Below are 21106 nucleotides of genomic sequence, written 5' to 3'. Positions count from 1 at the left end.
CCTATGCATAGGGCAAGATTTACAAATCAAATAACGTTTCTATTTCCTGGCTTCCTTTTGATAACTGCCTTGTGGTTTTTTTTGTTGTTGCTGGTTTTGGGGGTTTTTTGTTTATTTTGTTTTTTGTTTGTTTTTTAGTTTTGTTTTTGCCTGGTTGATTTAACTGTAAGAATACTCAGAGAACAGAAATCTCTTTGGTGATGATCTTTTAAGGAACAGAGGTGATGTAAGATCCTGGAAAATAGATGGCAGTTAAAAAATGGCACTGGTGAGAGTGATTGAAGAAGATATAGTCCGTGAGGATGGATAAGGTGCTGGGGGAAGGGAGAGGCTGGGAAAAGGAAGCGTATTTTTAACAACACAAGAGAAAGGTGGAATGAATGATTAAAACATCATATAAAATCTAAAAGAGGAAAAATGGTTGCAGAAAGGTTTCCATATGACAGCAGGGAACATTACTTGTCTCACATATTTTTGGAAGAGATAAAATGGTGGGAGAGAGGAGCATCCACAGAGCAGAGAAGATCCTCAGGCCGACTGAGGAGGACTCAGTTGTTTTAGCTTACTGGTGTTACTAGGAGAGCGCACCTTGGACCCTTGCCCTTTAGCAGCTGTTAACCTTCGGGTATCTGACCCCCTGCCTGATGGCTACAAGCATAGACACAAACGCCCCTGAGAAACGGATGGGTGAAATTAGGAGAAGACGATACATTTGGATTAGAGAAATGTTTATAAGGATAAGTAAAACAAACACAAGAGTTAGTTAGCACATGCTGGACCAGAAATTTTATTTGGACTAAAAGACAAAGTCCAAAAACTTTACTAGTATGATTTTGGAATAACAATCCACTAGGAATTTTTCTTCTGCACAGATTCAGTTGGAAAATCTAGAAATATTATGACTAAGAGAGATGTCTCTATCTTTCTTTATCTTAGATGAGCCTTCAAGGAAAAAAAAATATATATATATTATATGTATAATATATATATAATATATACATGAGAAAAATCAATTTAAGTGAGAGTTCTCTTAAGATGCAGTATTAAAGCCATTTTCTAACTGCTCAAGACCCAACTCTTTAAAAAAAAAAAAAAACACCACAAACTATGCTAAATTTGGCCTTCAATTTCTCACCCATAACTGCCATTGACTTCAGTCTATAACAGTTTGATGGGATACAGCTATACAAGTGCTTAAGTTTAAAATTCATATGAATTTTAATATGAAGTTTAAAATTCATATTGCTGTTTACTTGTCTCCAAGGACCAAACATCAGTGTTCTTCACTTCAGCTAGAGGCACCAATATCTCAAAACACTTGAGAAGATAATTATTAAGAAATGTAGTTACCTGTTTCACTCTTGACATCAGGGATTCCGTAAGTGGGGAGGGGGGTGGTGGTGCAAACAGCCTCAACCCTGAATTTGGGATTCTGACATATCTAAGGTAACCTGGTTAAGTAGAACAACATACACTTAATAAGTTTTATAGGGGTTCGAAAAGAGAAAGTGGGACAACTGGATTAGTTAGAGAAAGTAAGGAACTATAATTTGCATTAAAGCATCTTCTCGTTGTATCCCATCCAGAGGAAGAAATGTGCTAATGATATATTTCAAATGATAAATAAAATGACACCTACTGACTGAGAGAGAGGAGGGTAAAGAGGATGGAAGGGTGGAATACTCCAGGAGGCATGGACTAGGTCAGAGATAATGGAGATACTGCTTGTCTGCTGGTGCCCATGGTAACCTCAAGGCCTTTCATACCCTTGCCCTATGCATCAAAGTCCATTTAAAGGACTCAACCCAGTAAAATTAAGAAATGCCAAGACAAGAATCTTAGAGAATTTCTGTTTGTAAGCTGGAATCGCCTAATTATGCATGTGTATCATAATCATATTGTCCCGATGACTTCACAGAAGTCACTTTCAATTACACGTTTGAGAAGTGCACAGCACAGTGATTAACGGGGCTCTACTTCCCCGCGGGCCCACACTGCCCTCCACAGAACACCGCACCCCGCCCCCCCTCCCAGGCACTAGCTCTGCATTTAGCAGCATGTGCATCACCGTGGAGTTCAGAGCTGATCTCCCACCTAATGGGGAAGTTAGGAGGCATAATGCTAAAAATTAGTGAACCTACTGCCCGCTTTCTTAGACCCAAGGCCTAAATGTGGACATTTCGGGTTTGTTTTAATGTTCATTTTATTTTTGAGAGAGAAAGAGAGAGTTGAGAGAGAGAGAGAGAGAGAGAAAGCTCAAGCAGGGGAGAGGAAGAGAGAGAGGGAGACACGGAATTCGAAGCAGGCTCCAGGCTCAGCGCCGTCAGCACAGACACAGAGCCCCGTGGGGGGCTCGAACTCAGGAGCCATGAGCCAGGAGATCATGATCTGAACGGAAGTCGAATGCTTAACCGGCTGAGCCACCCAGGCGCCCCTAAGTGTGGACATTCCAAAGGGGAAGCTGTGCTTCTTACATACGGGAAGGGCACTTCTGCCTCGGCCACCCCTCCATGACCATTTAGTTTTGGGAGGCGCATTGCTACATCCTTCATTCCTTGGGAATACAGCTGTACGGCAGCCTACTTCACACAGGCAAGAGAGAGAGAGGGAGGAGGTGGGGAAACGGGAAAAAAAAAAAAAAAAGTACCTATGTGAACAGATTGCTCATTACTTAGACTCAAAGTAGATGGGTTTAATGGGTAGAAGGAAGACGCCGCTGGCAGCGGCACTTTTGCACGGAACAGGGTCAGGAGGGGGGCGAGGCCTGGGAGGGGAGGGGGGGCGGCTGCCGCAACCCTGACAGAGAGCACTGTGTGGGCAGCGGGGTGCTGTGCTGACCAGCCAGTCCAGAGCAGACCAGGCAGGTGGTGAGCTACTGCCCGCCAGAAAGAGGCAGCACGTAGAACTGGAGCCCCTGAAGAGTTCGCGATGATCTGTCTTCATTGGTGCGTCAGCACATTTTCAGTGTCCACCACAGTAACACGTGCTGACTCTTTGCGCAGTGTCAATTTGCGGTCACTGATCCATCTTGTCCTCCACCACATGCGTACATATACTTCTCCACTCTATTCAAATATTGATCTCCAAGGGGGTCAAAATAATTGAAGGAAAGTGCAAGAATACATTGTATGCCTAGTAATTTTTTCCTAAGCTAGTGGAAGCATTCTTTTCTCATTTGTTCTGTTCTCCACACATTCTAGCATTGTTTGTCAAGGATCTGTACCACCTCAGCCTATATTATATCCAAGCTTAGATGTTTTTCTTCATCCTGGGCAAAGCGTTACATTGTATATTTTTTTCTGAACACATTCATCCCATGGGACAGTGTGTACAGGCAAAGATTCAGCCCCTTAGTCCTCATCAGCTATGGGGACATGCAGCGCCTAGAGGAAGACTTTGGCTTCTATTGATGCCAAGAGAAGGTCCATTGTCAGCATATGTAACATAGCAGATTCTGTATTTCCACACTGATGACTACAATGTACCCACAAGGGAAACCTATCTTGTTTCCGTGTTTATGTTGAGTTACTTTTAAAGCAATGGATGGGGAGGGAGGATGGGTTGATGATTTTAATGTCATCACTTCTGATGAAGTGAATGCTTAACAAGGTACTCTGAACATGTGCTAAACCCTTAACATACATGATCTCATTTAACTCTCAAATCCAGGCTCTAGATCAATGTGTTACCTAGATTGGTGTATGTGGAGAAAATGTTAGGAGATGTATCTTTTGTAGTCTGGAAGTGAGGAGACATCTAATTTCTTTCTCCTTTTTTCACTTAATGAGGTCTCTCCATGACTAGATATTGTCATATCCCTTCCCACCTCACTGTTTCTGCCACCTCTCATTTCCATTTCCATTGACCCCCATGGAATGGGTCCACTGGAGTAGTTAGATCATTGGTTAATCTTTGTCACAGTGAGATTCCTAACTCATATTCCAGCCTCGTGGTCAGCTTTTGACCCTAGGAATATTCCCACATGTTAAAGAATACTCCTACTGTACTGATCAATTACCTTCTATTTTAGAGAAATGTATCGATTGGTAAAGTATTGAAGCTATTAAGTACAAAAAAAATTAAAAATGCAAAGAAATCTACATTGAGCCATACCACATCAGTGTGTAGGAGGTTTTCAAATTCTCTTTTTATTTTAAAAGATAATTAACTTGTAAACCTATACTTGATTAAATCTCAAGTATTACCTAAGCAACCCAGCACTGGAGAGAGCCCTTAAAATGAGCGCCTCCCCCGCTTGTTTAGAAACCATTTTAAGTTGTTATCTTGGGGGCCTGGAGTTTAAATATATACCACTTGATGAAGTTAGTTAAGACTTGGCAAAGCCTCTTAACCAGCTACTTCTAGATGCCACATAATAAAACAGTGTGAGCAGCCATTTGAGCACTACCCTCATGTAGTTTGAAACACCGGCTGCAAACTTTAAAAGGGCTCTCTGTGGCTACTATAGGAAATAGATGGGCACTGGGACTAGATTTAGTTTCAAGAATAGGCATGGCATATGCTGACTTCCAGAAAGTTTACCGAACATCTGCAATACCCATTGGAAAAGAAAAGAAAATCATATTTGGGTTAACAAATTACCACTCTATATACACCTTACAATCAGCTCTAGCCTTTGCCATTTAAGTGCTTTTATATCAAAGGTTTTCCTTGTGAAGTGTAATGCCCCCACTTAACAGTTTCTCATTGGTGTCCCAACAGAATCAACCAATAACACACACATACATACACACACATATGCACACACACGTACATTTGGCAGATAAGAAACCAAAGATCAGAGTTAAGGGACTTACTAAGAGCCACAGCCTCTAGTTCTGGGGTCAGCCTTAGGGCTCTGTTCCTCAAACCTTCCAAAATAGCTGCTTAGCGATGCTGACCTCCCCCAAATATTAGCAACCAAAAGACAAAGCACATAGCACCAAAGTTTCTGTCCTCCCCTACTTTTGATTATCAAAAGTCAAAGAATTTCTTCTACATTTTAAGTGATGTCGCTTCACTTTACACTCGAACAAGAGCCTACAAACCATGGCAAAATTATAAAATGCAGCAGAGTGATGGGGGAGGAATAAGGATAAAAAGCTGGGACTGGGAAGCATCTAAAGAATAAGTCAGTAGGGTGGAATTCAAGAATGAGAGTAACTAATGGGGCGTGATAGGGATAAGATGATGATAACAGGGTGGAGCTAAGATGATAATAACAAGCTGGGAACCAAGGAGGGTGGGGGAGATGATTTTAGCAATACAAATGGTCTTGTGGAAAGGAGGGCAGAGTGCATTTACCCAGCTGTGAACAGTGTGATGAGAAAATATTAAGCTGAGTCATTTAAACAGTCTGAATAATAATAGTGATAATAAAAAATAAAGTACAGTGGATAGAGTATAGTATGGGACAGTAGTCTCCAACTGCTACATAAATGCGGAAAGCAGTTTAGCTATTTAATTTCAAAGCTGAAAACTTAATACCAAATAACCAGTGGAGGTTTAAACCATTTTTCTACTTGACACTTGTGTAACTAAGGCACAGTTGTTTGCCGCGCTACTATTGACCTGTTCTATCTTAATGCACTTAGCAAACTTTGGCATTTAAGTTACAACTTTCAGGCAAGCTAGAGAAAGGCTCACTCTACAAGGAGTCAGGGTTTTCTTGGCATCCAGATGTATTGAGTGTCCAAATTCCAGGCAAAATCTACTCTTTCTAGACATATGGTACAAGATGGCAGGCAGGTCAAGTTTGAATATGCACATATGCTTTTCTCTTTATGGTTTTGGTTTTTGTTTACTTCAATTTATCATTAGTCTTTATTTAACCAAATGGCTAGGAGGAATGTAAAGTGTGTGCTAATTATGTTGCATTATAGGGTTTAGGGGCAGTAGTAATGCATCCTAGTCCTAATACACCATTCTACCTTTCTGAAAGAGCCTCAGAGGAGGATTTAGAGTTAAACCTGGGGTTTTGATAAGACAAATACAGGATGCCTAAAGCCTGAGCTCTGTCAGCACATTCAACTTATGATCAGCAGCTTGGGGATGGGACTGTGAGGGACACATAAGCTCAAACCTATGTGTCCAAAAGAACACTTTTCTTACTCCACGGGATGTATCATCAAGTAAATTTGATTGGTTGATCAAATTTCAGGTGAGATTGTATTATTGCAAGAGAGTGGTATTAAAGAAAAGACAGAATGAAATAATACCATGCCAATTTGCTTATTTCCTTGGCATTACTCGCGCACTGGTATTAGAAGTGTGGAAATAAAAACCTGAGGGAAAAGTTGAATTAGTATTTCCCAAATAAATTTTCCACATACTTGGCTAAAGCTGATATGAGCTGTAGGGCTTAGGGAGAGGAAAGGAGTCCTTAGCTATCATGGGTCCATCTGTCCTGAGTTAAAGAGACCAGAACCAGGACGCGAAGATGCATGACTGACTGTGATCACTGCCAATTTAAATACCTTCAACCCAGCCCTCCAGAAAAATTGTAATTTTGGTAGTGAGTTTTTTTTCAGTGTAGGGTAAGATCCTGTTTGTAGGGTTACCACAGTAAGATGTCGTTTCCTACTCTAATTTTTTTAAAGCTTTGGATTTAAAATTTTAGCAATAACTTTCTGATAATTTAGTGTTGGCAGGAAGAACAGACAAATGCTTTATAGGAGATACTATCCTATAGGCATGGAAATTTATGTGCTCTATAGTTATCTGAGTAGCTAAGCATGAGTAAGATATAAATATACAGATAGATCTATATAAACTCTCCATGATGCTTACTATTTTTTCCCCTTTAGAGCGTGTTTCACCCACAATCCCCCATCCCATTCAAGGTCAGTATGATTTTTATGACTGTAGTTCTGTTGCTGGGTCATTCTCCATCATCCATAATGTGCAAAACACACAAAGGGGGATACATATTCACAACATTCACATACAATAGAAACCTTTTTTTTTTCTTTAAACCTTCAAAAGAAAGTTGATCAATTGTCCCCACACCAGTTGATAGACATGTAACAGATTCTTTATCTGACTTAAGTAGGTGAGTAGCTAGGGAGATGCTAAGCTCAGAAAGCAATTCTCTCTTCAATTAATATGTATTACAGGTAACTATGAACTCACATATTTGGAACACAGCCAGTTAAGTTCTGTAGCTCATAAAAATATGAATCCTCTAACTGACCACCCACACATTTGGAGGCTTATACAATCCGAATCTCAAGTCATTGGTATTACTTAAAAAATGAATTTATCTACTACTGCCAAAGTTTGAACTCAACCAGATTACAAGGACATTAACTTTTCTTAAAATTGTGGCCAGTGCGGGGGCTTTTCCTTTTAAACATAACTATTTTAGAAAGCACAAATGAAAAAATAAGGTAGTCATTCTGTATTCCTTTTCATAAAACTTTCTCCACACCCAAATTAAATTTTGCCTCCTACATCACATTTAGATGCAAGTTGCAGCCCCAGCCTTCTAGCTTAAGGCTATTTAAAGGCAAATTGGCAAATAAAATTAAAACAATACAAAAAAATCTGAAATGAAACCAACCTACCATTGAAATTAAATTCCAGAAAAGTGATTTGCAAATAACACTCAAAGACCTGAGAAAAAATGGAAAGTAGGCCATGCGGGGCCTCATGTGGAAAAAATAAATCCAATTAAACAAGATTATTGTATACACTATAAAAGAAATGTGCTCAGAATTAAAGGTAGAAAGCTGCTGTTTTATAAGTTTGAAGACAGATCATGTTTCATTAACACTCATCCAAACTAAAAATTAGGCCAAAATTGGGTGAGGATATTCAGAGTGTCAATAATGTTATGTTTTACATATGTATGTATTCACATATATGCAAACTTATTTTAATTATATTTGCAATGAGAATTGCAGGGTTTCAAGGATCAACTAGACAGCTTAATAAAAAAGTTGCTCTTAAATTTTAAGAAGGGTCCAAACTATTTATAGAAGAACTCTGTTGAATAAAATCCTTCCTTAAAACATTAATGAAATCTGTTTCTTATCCCAACTACTAAAAATAAGACTTAAAATGTGCCTGTTTTTTAGACTTGACATGAAACTTAGTGTTCATGGAAAATATCCCATTTTGAATTCCTGACATGACACAATTATTTTAAGACATTTATCTTCGAGTGTTGCTGCAGAGACTGACACCATTTTATCATGTTGACATCTTGCAAATATCTTGATGTGACAAACACATACATACACATTTGTCCCAATGGATAATATCTTCAAAGAGGTCATGCTACATCCAAGACGAGCTTTGTAAACTGTCACTAAGCCTCTAGGTATCCTCTCTAGGAGCGGTTCTGCAGCCACAGACTCAAATATTTTATCTGATCATGCTTTATGATGTATATAACATGGAACAAAATGAAAGTCAGACACGATTCACAAAAGACAGCTGTTGGATATTGAAAAACAGTTTGGGCCAGGAATGAAGCAAGTTGAACTTGATATTTTCCCACAAACTGAATTGTTGATTGGAGAATGACCCTAGTTTGATTTTACGTTGTAGATAGACAATAGATAGCTTCTTTAGATCCAATAGTTCTAGAGAATATAGTTTATTTTACTACTAATACTTTGGGCTTCTGCTGGTAGAAATTGAAAAGCTGTTCATCGAGACTTGGGATAGCTGATGTGTGAGGTGGGTATGGAAAGATAATGCCCTTTAAGTTCCCTGTCTCTTACAAGGGCTTTAACTTGTAGAAATCAGCCCCTTTTCTCCTCTTCTGCCCAGGCAAGATGGCAACCCATGTGAAATGCAGTATCCCATGGGAAAAAAAAATATTGACGTATAGGATCCTTAACTCTTTTTTATAGTGCCACTTAAGTACCAAAATATCTATGAAAAGCCTACCTACCTCAGGTTGGTCATATCTATAACACAAAATACCTTTGTTTAATTAAATACTGTATATTGTCATCATCTAGGTACAATCCTACATTTCAGCCCTAAAGTGTTAATGTATCTATTAGCAGTTGGTTGATACAAATGGCCAGAAGGATATGAAACCAATCAGTTTCCTTCAGGGGTTTTGAAAATATGAGAAAGTTCCAAAGGTCCTTTTTTGTCCGCCCATCACAAAAAAAGAGAACTTTCTCTCCTATTTTCCAATAACAGAAATACATGTTTAATTTTAGCTGCTTTGTTGTTAATGTCTTTCATTGGAGGGTCTCCCCCACCCCCACTCTACATGGCTCATCAAGCTGACGGGGGATAAACATCAGAGTCGCAGCAGGAATGCAGTCCTAAACCCCTTCAAGCTGTGATTAAACAAAAACAAGGCTCAATAAATCAAATGTATTTCTCTTGGGTTTCCTTCATCATATTGCTTGATTTTCTGCAGTGATAATAATAATACTGGAATTACACCAAAGGATAATTTGTATTGTCTGTGGCCAATCAGGAATTTTCAAATGTCCTTTCCTATTCTGCCACAAACAAAACAAAACAAAAAAATCAGTGTGCTTCCCTGCTTCTTAATTTAAAAGATATATATAAATAAATAAGTGTTCCATCCTTGATCTGTTTCTGATAGGTGTTTTTTCCCATTAATTTTAATTTAGGTTTATTTATTCTGAAATGAGTCCTGAATTGCATATATTTGCATAACTACTCCTGACTATATCACTGCAGAAAATCCACTGAATTGTAAAATGAGGGAAGAGTCAGCTCGAAATGTCTGAGGGAACTTTTCTCACTTTGTTAGGCTCAGATCATTTCCTGAGGATTCTGAATACTGGGAAATGATAATACTGCTTGTCTCCTCCCCATAAGCTTTCTTGTGCATAACCTCTCAAGATGGAAGCTCACCTAGAGATGCCCTCACACTTAGAAGGACTGCAGTTTCAAAATAAAGTGACAAAACCAGCTTCCGAAAGTTAAAGTGAAGTACAAGAAGAAAAAGGACAAGGACAAACTACCATTGTTTTACTTTTATCACCCTCAAGTGAGGAATCCCCTTGAGTGTGGGACTCTCTGGGCTCAATCAGCCCCTCCTTCTTCCATCACTGGTACTTTAAAAAAAAATTAATAACCCTGGAATGTGTCTCACTTGCTTGCCTCCCATCTGATTATTTATCCCAAGTGAACAGCCTTTCCATTCACTAACCCCGTGTGGCTAGCGGGTTTGGGAAATGTCAAGATTATCTTCCAGGTTCAGGCTTTGCACTGGGTTTGTTCACAGCTGCTTGCCATTCAGTTCCTGTTTTTCCATTGATAAAACACATTGCACATGGCTGGGTTTGCATGATTAATACAGCTGTCTAAAGCTTTCTCAGAAAACAAAACAAAACCCCCCAAAATTAAAGTTTAAAAAAAAATTAAAATCCAACCCACAAACAAACCAGGCTTGCAGAAATCTGAAGTCCACCTGGCATGTTTTCTCCCGAAGGGCAACTGGTGTTGTTCTGGGCAGGCCTGGCATCAGAACAGCCAGATTCCATCTCCAGTAGGAGGAGGCGACATACCTGCCCTCACCTGGCACTCCCAGAAATGGGTTCTCAAGATCAGATGCCACTGGGATGGAAGGAAAACTGGGAGAAAAATCCTAAAACCACACCATGCTATAAAGATAACTGGACAATCCCTATAGCTTTATGTATCTTCTGTGGGATATTATCCCAGGTATCAATGAGAAATGTCTCTTTTTAGCTCTTCATTATAATAGCAGTTTCATCTCTAGTAATAATAATAATAACAACAACTAACATAGAAAGTGGGCTTCTCATATACCAATAGAGTTCTGAGGGCTGTGGCATGTATTAACTCAATTAATCCCCACAATCCTAAAAAACTAACATGCACCATCTCCCAGAATTTTTAATCATCAAAGTACACCCAAATTCCAGTCTATGCCTCACAGCATCCAGGCACATATATAAATCTATAGTACATTATAAATAACCACTATGTATGCATTTGTGTTCATTAGGTATGTATCTGTCTAATGAATTTTAAACACTCATCTAGTTTATTTTATGTATTATAATACATGTATTATAATTATATGAATAATTATATGTATTATAATATGTATTATAATGGTTGTAATACATAATACTGTTACCTTAATATCCATACACTTTTACAAAGTCTATTTCGAGATATACTCAACACAGAGATGTATGCCCAACTCACACAGAGATTTATATGAAAGCATTCATCTTTAAAAAACATGAGCAGAGCTATCTGGCATCAGCACATCTAATTTCACACACTTATTCAGGCTGATTTACATACACACCTCTATTAATCATGGATAATTACTAGCATTGTTCTCTTTAATTCAGTTTTTCCAACTGTGAAATGGGAAAGAAATTATATCTTTCATGCCTACAAGCTCAGAGTGGTTTTTTAAATAATAAATAAAGGGGAGCTTCAAGTTCCCAGAAAGGAAGCATATTGAATTTAAAATAATCATACTCAGATGCACATACTTCTTATAATTTTAGAAGTACTGATATTTAAAGACATACTTGTATCAGATTGCCTGGATATTAGCTAGCTACAAGTTCATTGTGGCTTCATTACAGTTTGACATATTACAAATTCTAGAGATTTCTGAAATGCCCACTGCTAACAAGTTTAAATATGGAAGTAACCCAAGGCCAAATAACAAACATTATTATTTTTCACCAATATCATAGTACACTTAGAGAAGCTTCACACTGCACGGTTCTCTATTGTCTGACACACATGCGTGCACACGCACGCGCACACACACACACACACACTCTTAAACTTTCAGTGAGCGCCCATCATGCATGTTACCACCTGTCAGACTGATCCAAAGTCATCACTCTAAAGAACCTATCCTTTTTTCTGGTAAAAAATGTCAAGCATGTCCCAAGGAGGGTTTTAATTTTTAAATACATCTCATACATCTCTTCTTTCCCATTAGCTGGTGGGGAAAAAGCCTTGCTGTTACTGATAGTACTTGATAAGGGGTAACACAAGTTTACAGCAAAATCATGGATCCTGACTAATACACACGAAGATAATTAAGAACTGACACTAATACCTGATGACCATGTCTAATTCCCTTACTGGAAGCAACAGGCTGATTTTCTTCAGTGGCTGGGAACCAAGTGGGATAGCTGTGCTGAAACCTCACCTAGAATCAGTACTTCTCTTGCCAACCCAGTGATTCAGACCCAGCTGTACCAGGCGCTTCTCTTTGTCGAATCCATTTCGGTGCCTTATTCTTCTCAGCTCTGCGTTCTTGCTTCTGTTCTGTTTCCTAAACAATACTGGTTCTCTCCCTGTTAAAATTTGCCACCGAGAATAAACCTGAAATTTATTCACATTATTATTTAAATGTCCAACGGTGGCTTGGAAGTGTTACCTGTCTCAGAATTTACATTTAGCTTCAAGCTAAATGGGTAAAAATCCTACGGCGTCAGTTTAAAGGTAGGAGAAATTTTAGTGCTGGGACTCTTTTCTAATGCTTTTTCCTACTTCCCTAGTCTGTTTCTGCCTACACCAGTCAGCCTTGCCTGGTGATCTTCCTGTACTTAGGCTTTGCTGTGCTATGTAGATTTCTAGAGCCAGCAGGGATTTGGAGATGAAAAATTTTTTTTGAAAATCCCAGCTCCCACTAAATTTTAATTTGATGGAAATATTTCTTCTATGAGCTTTATGGGGAAAAAAATCTTTCAAAGTAACAATTACATTTGGGGATTAAGTTTAAGTAATTGACAGTCTTGTCTTTTTAATTAAAAGGAATAAAGATCCCTGAGAAGAGCTCAGTGAGATTTGCAGCGGAAAATGTTGGCATGATGCCCCAAAGTGTGAGAAGACCAGGATCTGGAATGGACAGAAAATGCTGATGCAGGTCTCCCTGGTCTTTAGAGTGCATCCCCAACAGAGCATGCCCTGGCGTCTGCATCAGCGTGCCATTTAGCAGGAGGGTAGCGTTGTGTTGTGAGGAGCATTTCTGGGTGTAGCCAGGAAGAAGGTTCTTGCCCTGGGAGCTCTGCTCTAGGTTCAGAGACATTATATGGAGCAAGAGTCCTTGAAGGAAGAAGTGGCACTGCTTAAAAAGAAAGAATACATACTCCTTCTGGAGTTCAATCATCAATAGAGTCTCAGCTCCTGACAAGTGTCCTATGATAGCCCCCCAAAGTATAAACGTGAATTTTTGTCTGGTCCTTGGCTCTTTCATTCTTCTTTACCTGAAATTTGTATTCCTGCTATCTGTATTTCGTGGTTTTCTTTCTCTCTATATTTTATACCATAGTCACCTCACTTTACATATATACTTTTTCTTTGACATCCTTCAAATAAAACCAAAGAAAATGTTTTGATAGTATTAACATTCACTTGTAAACACTGGTTAGCAGCCATGCAACCAAAGCCATTATCTCATCTATCTGGAGGACGCATCTACTTCTGAAGAGGCAAGATACAAATTAACCTTAGTAACAACTTCCTGTATATAGTCACTCTGTCCTCACAGTGGTCTTTCATCATCACAAGTCATTTTTAGGTATTAAATTAAACAAGCACCTCAGTCAGGGGGAAAAAATCAGCTTAAGTGGTCCCACCTTATATCTCCCCTTGTATACTGCTGTGAGGAAACACACCTGCCAAGTAAGAACACAGCATGACATAATGAGTTTGGAATTCCAATTTAAGGTGTTCCTATGTACCCAGATGTATGATGGGAGTAGGCAGACCACTCACTAGGACTCCACTGAGAATTGTCAGCTTATATCCACCACAAATCAGTGGGGGGGAGAGACTTTACAAGTCATTTATCATGCTTCCTAATTGGACCCTGGGGAGCCCAGCACCACCATAGTTTATGGCACTGTTTTGCTTATTACCATGCTGATTGTAAAAGAAAATGCTTCCCACATCTCTGTAACACATATGTATGTTTTAACACCTAGGCATTACCACTAACAGAGTATCTTTACTATATATCACAGCTGTCAGTCCATTCTATTTTCTCTGCACTACACTTGTAACAATGGTTCTAAATTAACCACTCACCTTCCAAACTTTGCAGTTCCAGTGGGACTTTTTTAACTGCCTAAGAGACATTGTTTGGGGCAAGAGTAGCATCCTGTGGTTTAAAAAAAAATGAAATAGCTGTGTCCTGGTTAACTGTCCATCCTGTGTACCATTCAGTCCTCTTTCGGCCACACAGCACCAGGCCTTCCCAGCCATGTTCTCTGTCGGAAAGTTGCTTGGCCATTCTAAAGTGTTTTTCTCGATTATGTGTGTGGAGTTTGTATGACTTGGAAGCAAGGGATGTTTGGAGCACAGAAACAACTATAAAAATAAAGAGAACAAAAGAAAGAAAAAGAGAGAAACAAAAATCAAGCAGTAGCTTGCAGTTCTCTTTGTTGAACTGCAAGTTAGAAAGTAACTTGGGAGATGTGTTCTGTTTTCCTCGCCGGAGCTCCAGAACACAGGTAAGTTCATCGTTGAAAGGTGCTCAGTGTTGCAGTGCTAAAAGAAAAAAACAGAACAATCTCACTCATTGGAGGTTGGTCTTCCCTTAGAGTATCAACCCTCCCATCCTAAGTCATTCAATTAATAGTGTGACTTGTTGTTCTCCACTTGGATGTACTCTCCACTTTCTTGTGCTTTTTACGGTTTCTTTTAAAGTTCGTGTTTTCTTTTTCTTGAGATTTCTAACCATTAGGAACACAAGAAAGAGACTTCATTCTTGATGGCCAGTGCAAGTAATTTCTGGCCCAGCTTATCTGACAATGGACAATATGTGGACCACACCATTCATTCACACAAAACAAAGCAAAAAACCTACCCTAGTACTAGGGCAAACTCTGAGCTTGGTCTTGAGAATGACTGTGGAAAATAAGCAGGACACAGCCTCTGCACTAACAGAGCTTACAGACCAGATGGGACAGTGGATGAGGAGTTAAGCAATCATAAGAAAGGTTACTAAGTTTAGGATACCTGTATACCTGTATAGAGCACAGAAAAGGGAGCCTGGACTGGTCAGAGAAGGCTTCCAGGTGAAAGTGAAGTTTAAAAGGCAGAAATGAGGAAAGAGAGGAGCAAACATTCCAGTACATACAAAAGTTTAGAATCCGGAGAGAATTAAACAATATTAAGTCTAATTAATTCTTAAAATCTGAAAAATGACGTTTCCCTAATAGTTTCTTATTCCTTCTCATTTGCCTCTGGCCTGTTTTAAAAAGAAAAGACATGTGACAAACCAGTGGGGTTTAAAGGCAAGGGAATTTGTATTTATACCTCTGTCATACTTTGAAGACAAGAAATTTCTGTTGGCTTATTTGTACAGACATGTACCAATACAGTATACTGTCTGTATGGTAGGTAGCACTGTGCTGGGTGAGGTTTTTGGAGAAAAAAAATACTGAGAGCCTATTTGGCAGAACATCTAGGGAAAACTTTGAGCCTCTCAACAGGGAGGTTTGATGGTGAATTTCAATTTTAGTTGTAGGAAGGGTCAGGTTGTAAGGGGCCATCAATATTTTCAAGGATCTGCTCCAGAACCTGGTGGTGATGTTATATTTGGAGTCAGTGACGCAGCAGGAGTATGAATCACTGAGGCATCCTGGCACTGTGAGTAATAAAGTCACTTGGCAAAGGTCCAAAGCACAACTGCCTTTACCAAGTCCTGAACTGTGATGCTTAGTGCCGTAGACATAGGTCCAAGGGATATAGGTCCAGAGCGTACCACGTTCTTTAATCCCTTATCTTATTTCCAAGAGCTTTGGTCCCAAAACCTCACAAATTCATTTGTTATCTCAACATTAAAATTCTGCAGGCCAGTTACTTTGTTTTATGGTATTTGAAAGTTTTTTTTTTTATTTTGAAACATACAAAATGAAAACACACATTACATGGATTAAAGACAGTCTTGAATCTTAGAATTTAAATCTAAAATGTATTCTAAAATGGATCTGCAGTTCACAATTTAGGACTGGGAAATGAAAAGAGAGGAAGAAAACCAGAAAGAATGACAATCTCTAGAGACCTACACAAACCTGTGCTTTTAATCCTTTTTAGCAAGTCAAATAAATGAAGGCACAAAAGGCTTTAAAATATACATATAACGTATGTTTTTAAACATGGAAAATATAATCTACTTTGTACCAACAACTAAGCAGATTTGGGGTTGGGAGGTAGTTCTTTATTAAATGAGATGACTGGTCTTTAAATTCTAACAAGGGCAAAAGGCCAGAATTGTACCCACAGGTACAACAGGTGCATTCTAGATACAAGGGCAGAAGCAGTTGTTTCTTCTAGAAGGCAGAAACTGCCTGTCTGGCCCCAATACGTTACTGACAGCTGATTCAAATACATTTACTTGTGGAGTTTTTTTAATCTCATATGTTTTTTAGGTGGAGTGGCCGTGGGAAACCCCTTTATTAAACTTAGACCCTTGGGCATTCTCTAACATTTTAATTCATTGATTATTAAAATTTAAATTTCTCAGGCTATATAAGAAACCTGTAGGATATGAGAAAGCTGACTTGCTATAACAGACTTAATGAAGCCCTCTCTTTGTGGTGGGAATGCTTGGCCAATCTGCACTTTCTATAACAATCCATATTGCCATTGAGCAGGGTCCATAGCAGTTAAAGTCAAATCGCGCACCTATGCTACTCTACAGAGCAATTATACCAAGCCTACAGTCAGAAGGACCTCATAAACCCATATAAAGCATTTTTTATTGCCTTGTCATTTCATGTTGTTAAGACTATATTCCTTATAGAAATTAGACATTACCTATCTTACCTTCTGTTTGGTTTTGCTCTATGATGCCAGCCAACTAAAAAAGAGAAAAAAAAATTCAATCTCCTTGTTATGTCAACCCAAAGCCAACTATTATTTTCTTTTCCCCAGATTTCGAGGTCTCTCTTTTCATGCAATTCTTTGTTTTTATAAATAATTTTCTATTCTGATAATAAGTGTTATGCATTCTCATTATGGAAGGTTTTGAAAATATATGAAACTATAGAGAAGAAAATAAAGATCACATATATCTCTCTCCTCAGAGATAATATTATTAATATGATACAGGCAAATGTTTCATCTGAGGTGTCAGCTGTCAGTAGACTATAAAATGTTTAAGTTAAAACACCTAGGCCATTCTCTGTTTTCTGCCCTTTCTGAGGCTGAGTGTGTTTCTTGACTTGCTCAAGCTCACAGCGTGGGCAGGCTCAGGACCAGCCCTCCTGCCCAGGGCCAGGGCTGTCTCCACAGCTGCCAGCTCACTCACATCTCTTCCAGATCCAAGTCCACCCTGACTCGTCCTATAAGAAATTTCCTTTGTGTCACCTCCAGGATTTCCAGTAATATCCCTCCCCCCCTTTCAGATATGGGAGCGCTTACCAATTCTCTCTCTAAATTGGTGTAGTAATATTCCCCTTTTATAAATTTGTCTTTTTTAATGTAATAACCTTTAAAAAAATTTTCTGATCCTCTTTACTGTAGAACATTTGGTTATAGAGAATTGTTCACTAATTGATGAGAATAAAAAATGACTCTCAAATATTTTATTCACATTATACAATTAGAAATTACATCAGCCTTAATTTGGTTTGCGTTTATGTATTCATTTAACAAGGAGTTATTACCCTATGTCCAGGGTGGCAAATATTCTGCTCAAACATTTAGGGCTCCAACTCACTCCTAAATAGCACAAAACATGTGAGGTCCATTTCTGTTCAAATGTGAAGAGGAAAGCCCTTACAAGTATTTGAAAGTAAAGTGTAGGATTCCTTTCATGACCTGAAGCTAGTTAAGGGAAGCCATCTTCCTTTCTCAAATACTGATGACATACTAAAACTCCCTAGTTTCTAGCTAGTTTGATATGTTCTCTTAGTAGTTAGGATAATAGTCCACCTATGAACTAAGAAAACAGGAATCAGGATGCCTGGCTGGCTCAGTCAGTACAGTATATGACTCTTGATCTCAGGATCATGAGTTCAAGCCCCACATTGGGTGTAGAGCTTACTTAAAAAATGAACAAATAAAAAAAAATGGGAATAGCCTTAAGGTTGAGGTTTAGCCCTGTTTCTCTATTTTGGCCTTTCCCCCTGAACTACACCCAGAATCATTGCTGTGGTTCTCAGAGAACATCACTCCAGAGGTATTAGGCATGAAGGGTTGTACAACATGAATTCAGTAAGTGGGAAATAATCAAAAACTCCAACAACCTAAACAGAAATCACAGACATATCTTTTTCTATGTCAAAAAAAAACCAATAATAATACTTGCAAGTAGATGCTGCTGTTGCCTAAAGCCTCTGAGTGGAGAAACCTGCGAGAAAGAAATTAATAACTGTCTAAGCTTGAAAGTGTATTTGAAAATTGAATTAATAAACATCCCCCTTTTAAGCCACTATAATAATAAGGGTTTTGTTTTTCAAAACATTGACAAAAAGTAAAAGAGCACATAAAGCATAAGTGCCCATCGAGGAACCTTATAAATGTTAGGCTTCAGGTGTTCAGCATCAGTGAAGGAAGATGAGACAGTACATCGAATCTTCTTCATTTCTTTTATTAAATCCCTTAAGGATTTTAACCCCATGTCTCTCTCACTTTCTCCAGGCAACTGGAGGGCAAGATCCCCATTGAATTTGGACCTTCCCTGTCTCCTGAACATACAGTCTTACTAGATGGCCCAGAATGGTGGGGAACCAGGGGTGGGGGAGGGCAATTAATCATTTTACATCTTCAAACTTATATGTCATTTTCAAAACCTAAGGCATATCAGATGACTGGCCTTCTACAAAGAGTTGTGCACAGCAGAGGAGAGAATGTTTCCTTGTTCAAATGGCTGTGGCAGGTTAAAAAGTGAGCCATTTATGTTCAAGTAATCATGGAATTAGAACAACCGCACAAACAACATAGACCGCCAAAGCTCTGTATATCCTACACATGGCTGGGAATGAATGAGTGCTTAGAAGCAGCGGGTTTGAGGTAAGTGGTTAAGAGTCCAGAGAGTCAAAGCACTGAAAATCAATTCTTCCCTTTATGGATTGGTCGTACCCTCATCTTCTCTTCCAGATAGAACTCAAAGAAGGAAAAATGCCAAAGTTGTTCATAAACACAGACTTGTACATTACCTAGGACAATAAGGGATTTTTCCAAAGTATAAACTCTAGAGTTTCCAATCACACATCTCTCTCACCTTCATATCACTGACTTCAATTCCTGAAGAGAATGAGAGAGAAAAAAAGGGAGAGAAAAAGGGAAAAAGAGAGAATGAATAAATGAATCCTACCACATCATGGAAGATGAGAAGGTAAGAGGTAAGAATAAGTCTTCTGGCCTTTGGACAAAAAAAGAAGCCTGGGTTTTTATCTTCCAAGATTTAAATTTTCATTAGTTGGGAAGATATTCTTAAATAAAGTTCAACACTCCAAAAATTTTTCTACCTGCCTGAATTTGGGGACTGATGAAAGTAACTCCTGGCCCTATCTGGCTCTTCAAATGCCTGAATTCTCAGCAATAATTTTGTCTTGCCACTAGGGCATGATGGTTCCTAAAGCAGAATAGAATCTTCCTTTACCTAGAATCCCAGCTAGGATGGATCTTCAGGTATTAATTGAATCACTCATTCATTTGTTCATTCATCTATCCATTCATTTATGCATGGGCATTTATTCAGCAAATCTGTTGGACACTTACTCCATGCTAGAGAAATAGTGAGCTGAGACTACAGTAGTAAACAAGGAAGACATGGTCTATGCCAATTAGAGAGACTGAATCGGCTCTTTCCAATGTTGCAGGCTTGTCTAACATGGCTAGGTGTAAAGTTACGGGCATCTGGGTGGCTCAGTTGGTTAAGTGTCAGACTCTTGGTTTCAGCTCATGAACCCAGGGTTCATGAGTTCAAGCCCCACGTGAGCTCGAGTCCTATGTTGGCCTCTGCACTGACAGCACACAGACTGCTTGGGATTCTCTCTCCCTCTGTCTCTGCCCTTCCCCTGCTCGATCTCTCTTTCTTTCTCTCAAAATAAATAAATAAACTTTTTAAAAATCTGAAAATTAAAAGTCAAAGACGGATGAGCATAAATAAATGTGTCATAACACTTGCCTTCTCTAGTATTAAATTCTTTCCCCCCACGGTCTCCTTGTACTCCATCAGCCGGAGCTAAAGTCTAAGCATGTAGCAATAATGCTTCCAGAGAATTCTAGAACTTTCTCTGTACTAAACTCCCCCAAAGTTTTGTCCATTGTATTGCTGCAGTAGATTTATCTTTTTATTTTATTCTTTGTACCTGCGTTGTCACGCTTACTTGTTAAGTGTATTTGCTAAAGCAGGGTCGATGTGTGGTAAGATGTTTTCCTGAAAGGTATAAAAATCATAGGTTTCAAGTGTATTCTAATGAGTGTGTCCAGGGAATCCCTACAGAAATAATATGCCCGTCAAGGCAGTTTTACTTAAGAATTTGGAATCACCTTAGCACTACAAAAAGAAGAATCATTTTCAGTTGTTAAGGACAACAAAAAAATATTTTTTTTTTCTCTTCCGTAAGAATAAGAAATACTCCTTTTTGAAATGTAACCTTTCATGCTGGCTCTTCGTGATAAAAAGTTTTTATTTTTTCCCACTACTGCCACCTGGTGGACAAAGGCAATGCCTTTAGGCAGAACATAGGACTATGTCTTTATATTACCACAAGATGGCAGCACACAACCAGAATTTCAAAGTGCCAGGCTCAAAACGTGCAGGGTTTTGCTCCTCAAAAAGGAAGGTTCTATTCCAACAGAAGAGGATGAATAAGAAATAATAGTACAGAATAAGCACTCTGTTCTCTTTTCCTAAAGATAAATGGAATTCCAAGTCTTAAGATCATTAGCATTTCACAAACCAGTTTATCTATTGCAATAGGGAGTGCTTCCTAAAATTTAATTGGTAAGCTGGTTTGCTTTTTAAAGGTGTTTCAAGCAAATGCATATTTTTTATCTGATTTCTTGTGAGCTTTTCTTCATAGAGTATAATATTGGAGCAACGTTTTCAAATCCTTCTTTTAATAACTCTTTTCAATTAGTAGGGGAGTTTCTGATCCCTAAGAGAAATATTTAGGACATGTAGACTCTTATC

At 38.7% G+C, this 21106-nt stretch overlaps 1 protein-coding gene and 1 long non-coding RNA gene across 5 annotated transcripts in view; one reads left to right on the top strand and one right to left on the bottom strand.

Moving 5' to 3' along the window:
- The window catches only part of LOC102957482 (limbic system associated membrane protein), a 649275-nt gene that overhangs the window by 615502 nt on the left and 12667 nt on the right, over positions 1 to 21106 (top strand). For 3 of the 4 annotated variants that reach the window (XM_007098640.3, XM_042999166.1, XM_042999167.1), the window contains exon 7: positions 6807 to 6842. The exons of the other annotated variant lie outside the window; for it this stretch is intronic. In XM_007098640.3, coding sequence (XP_007098702.1) covers positions 6807 to 6842 — 36 coding nt within the window. The remainder of the gene's footprint in view (positions 1 to 6806; positions 6843 to 21106) is intronic. 4 annotated transcript variants of the gene reach the window in all.
- Positions 14370 to 18307, bottom strand: LOC122242051. The gene is made up of 3 exons (XR_006222206.1): positions 18268 to 18307; positions 16786 to 16819; positions 14370 to 14502 (listed from the first exon to the last, which is right to left on the bottom strand). It is a non-coding gene; the product is annotated as an uncharacterized LOC122242051 (long non-coding RNA).

The sequence above is a fragment of the Panthera tigris genome, chromosome C2, assembly GCF_018350195.1.
Source record: "Panthera tigris isolate Pti1 chromosome C2, P.tigris_Pti1_mat1.1, whole genome shotgun sequence".
NCBI lineage: Eukaryota > Metazoa > Chordata > Mammalia > Carnivora > Felidae > Panthera > Panthera tigris.
Note: the sequence above shows the minus strand (reverse complement) of the source record. Positions and strands in the feature narration are given on the sequence as shown.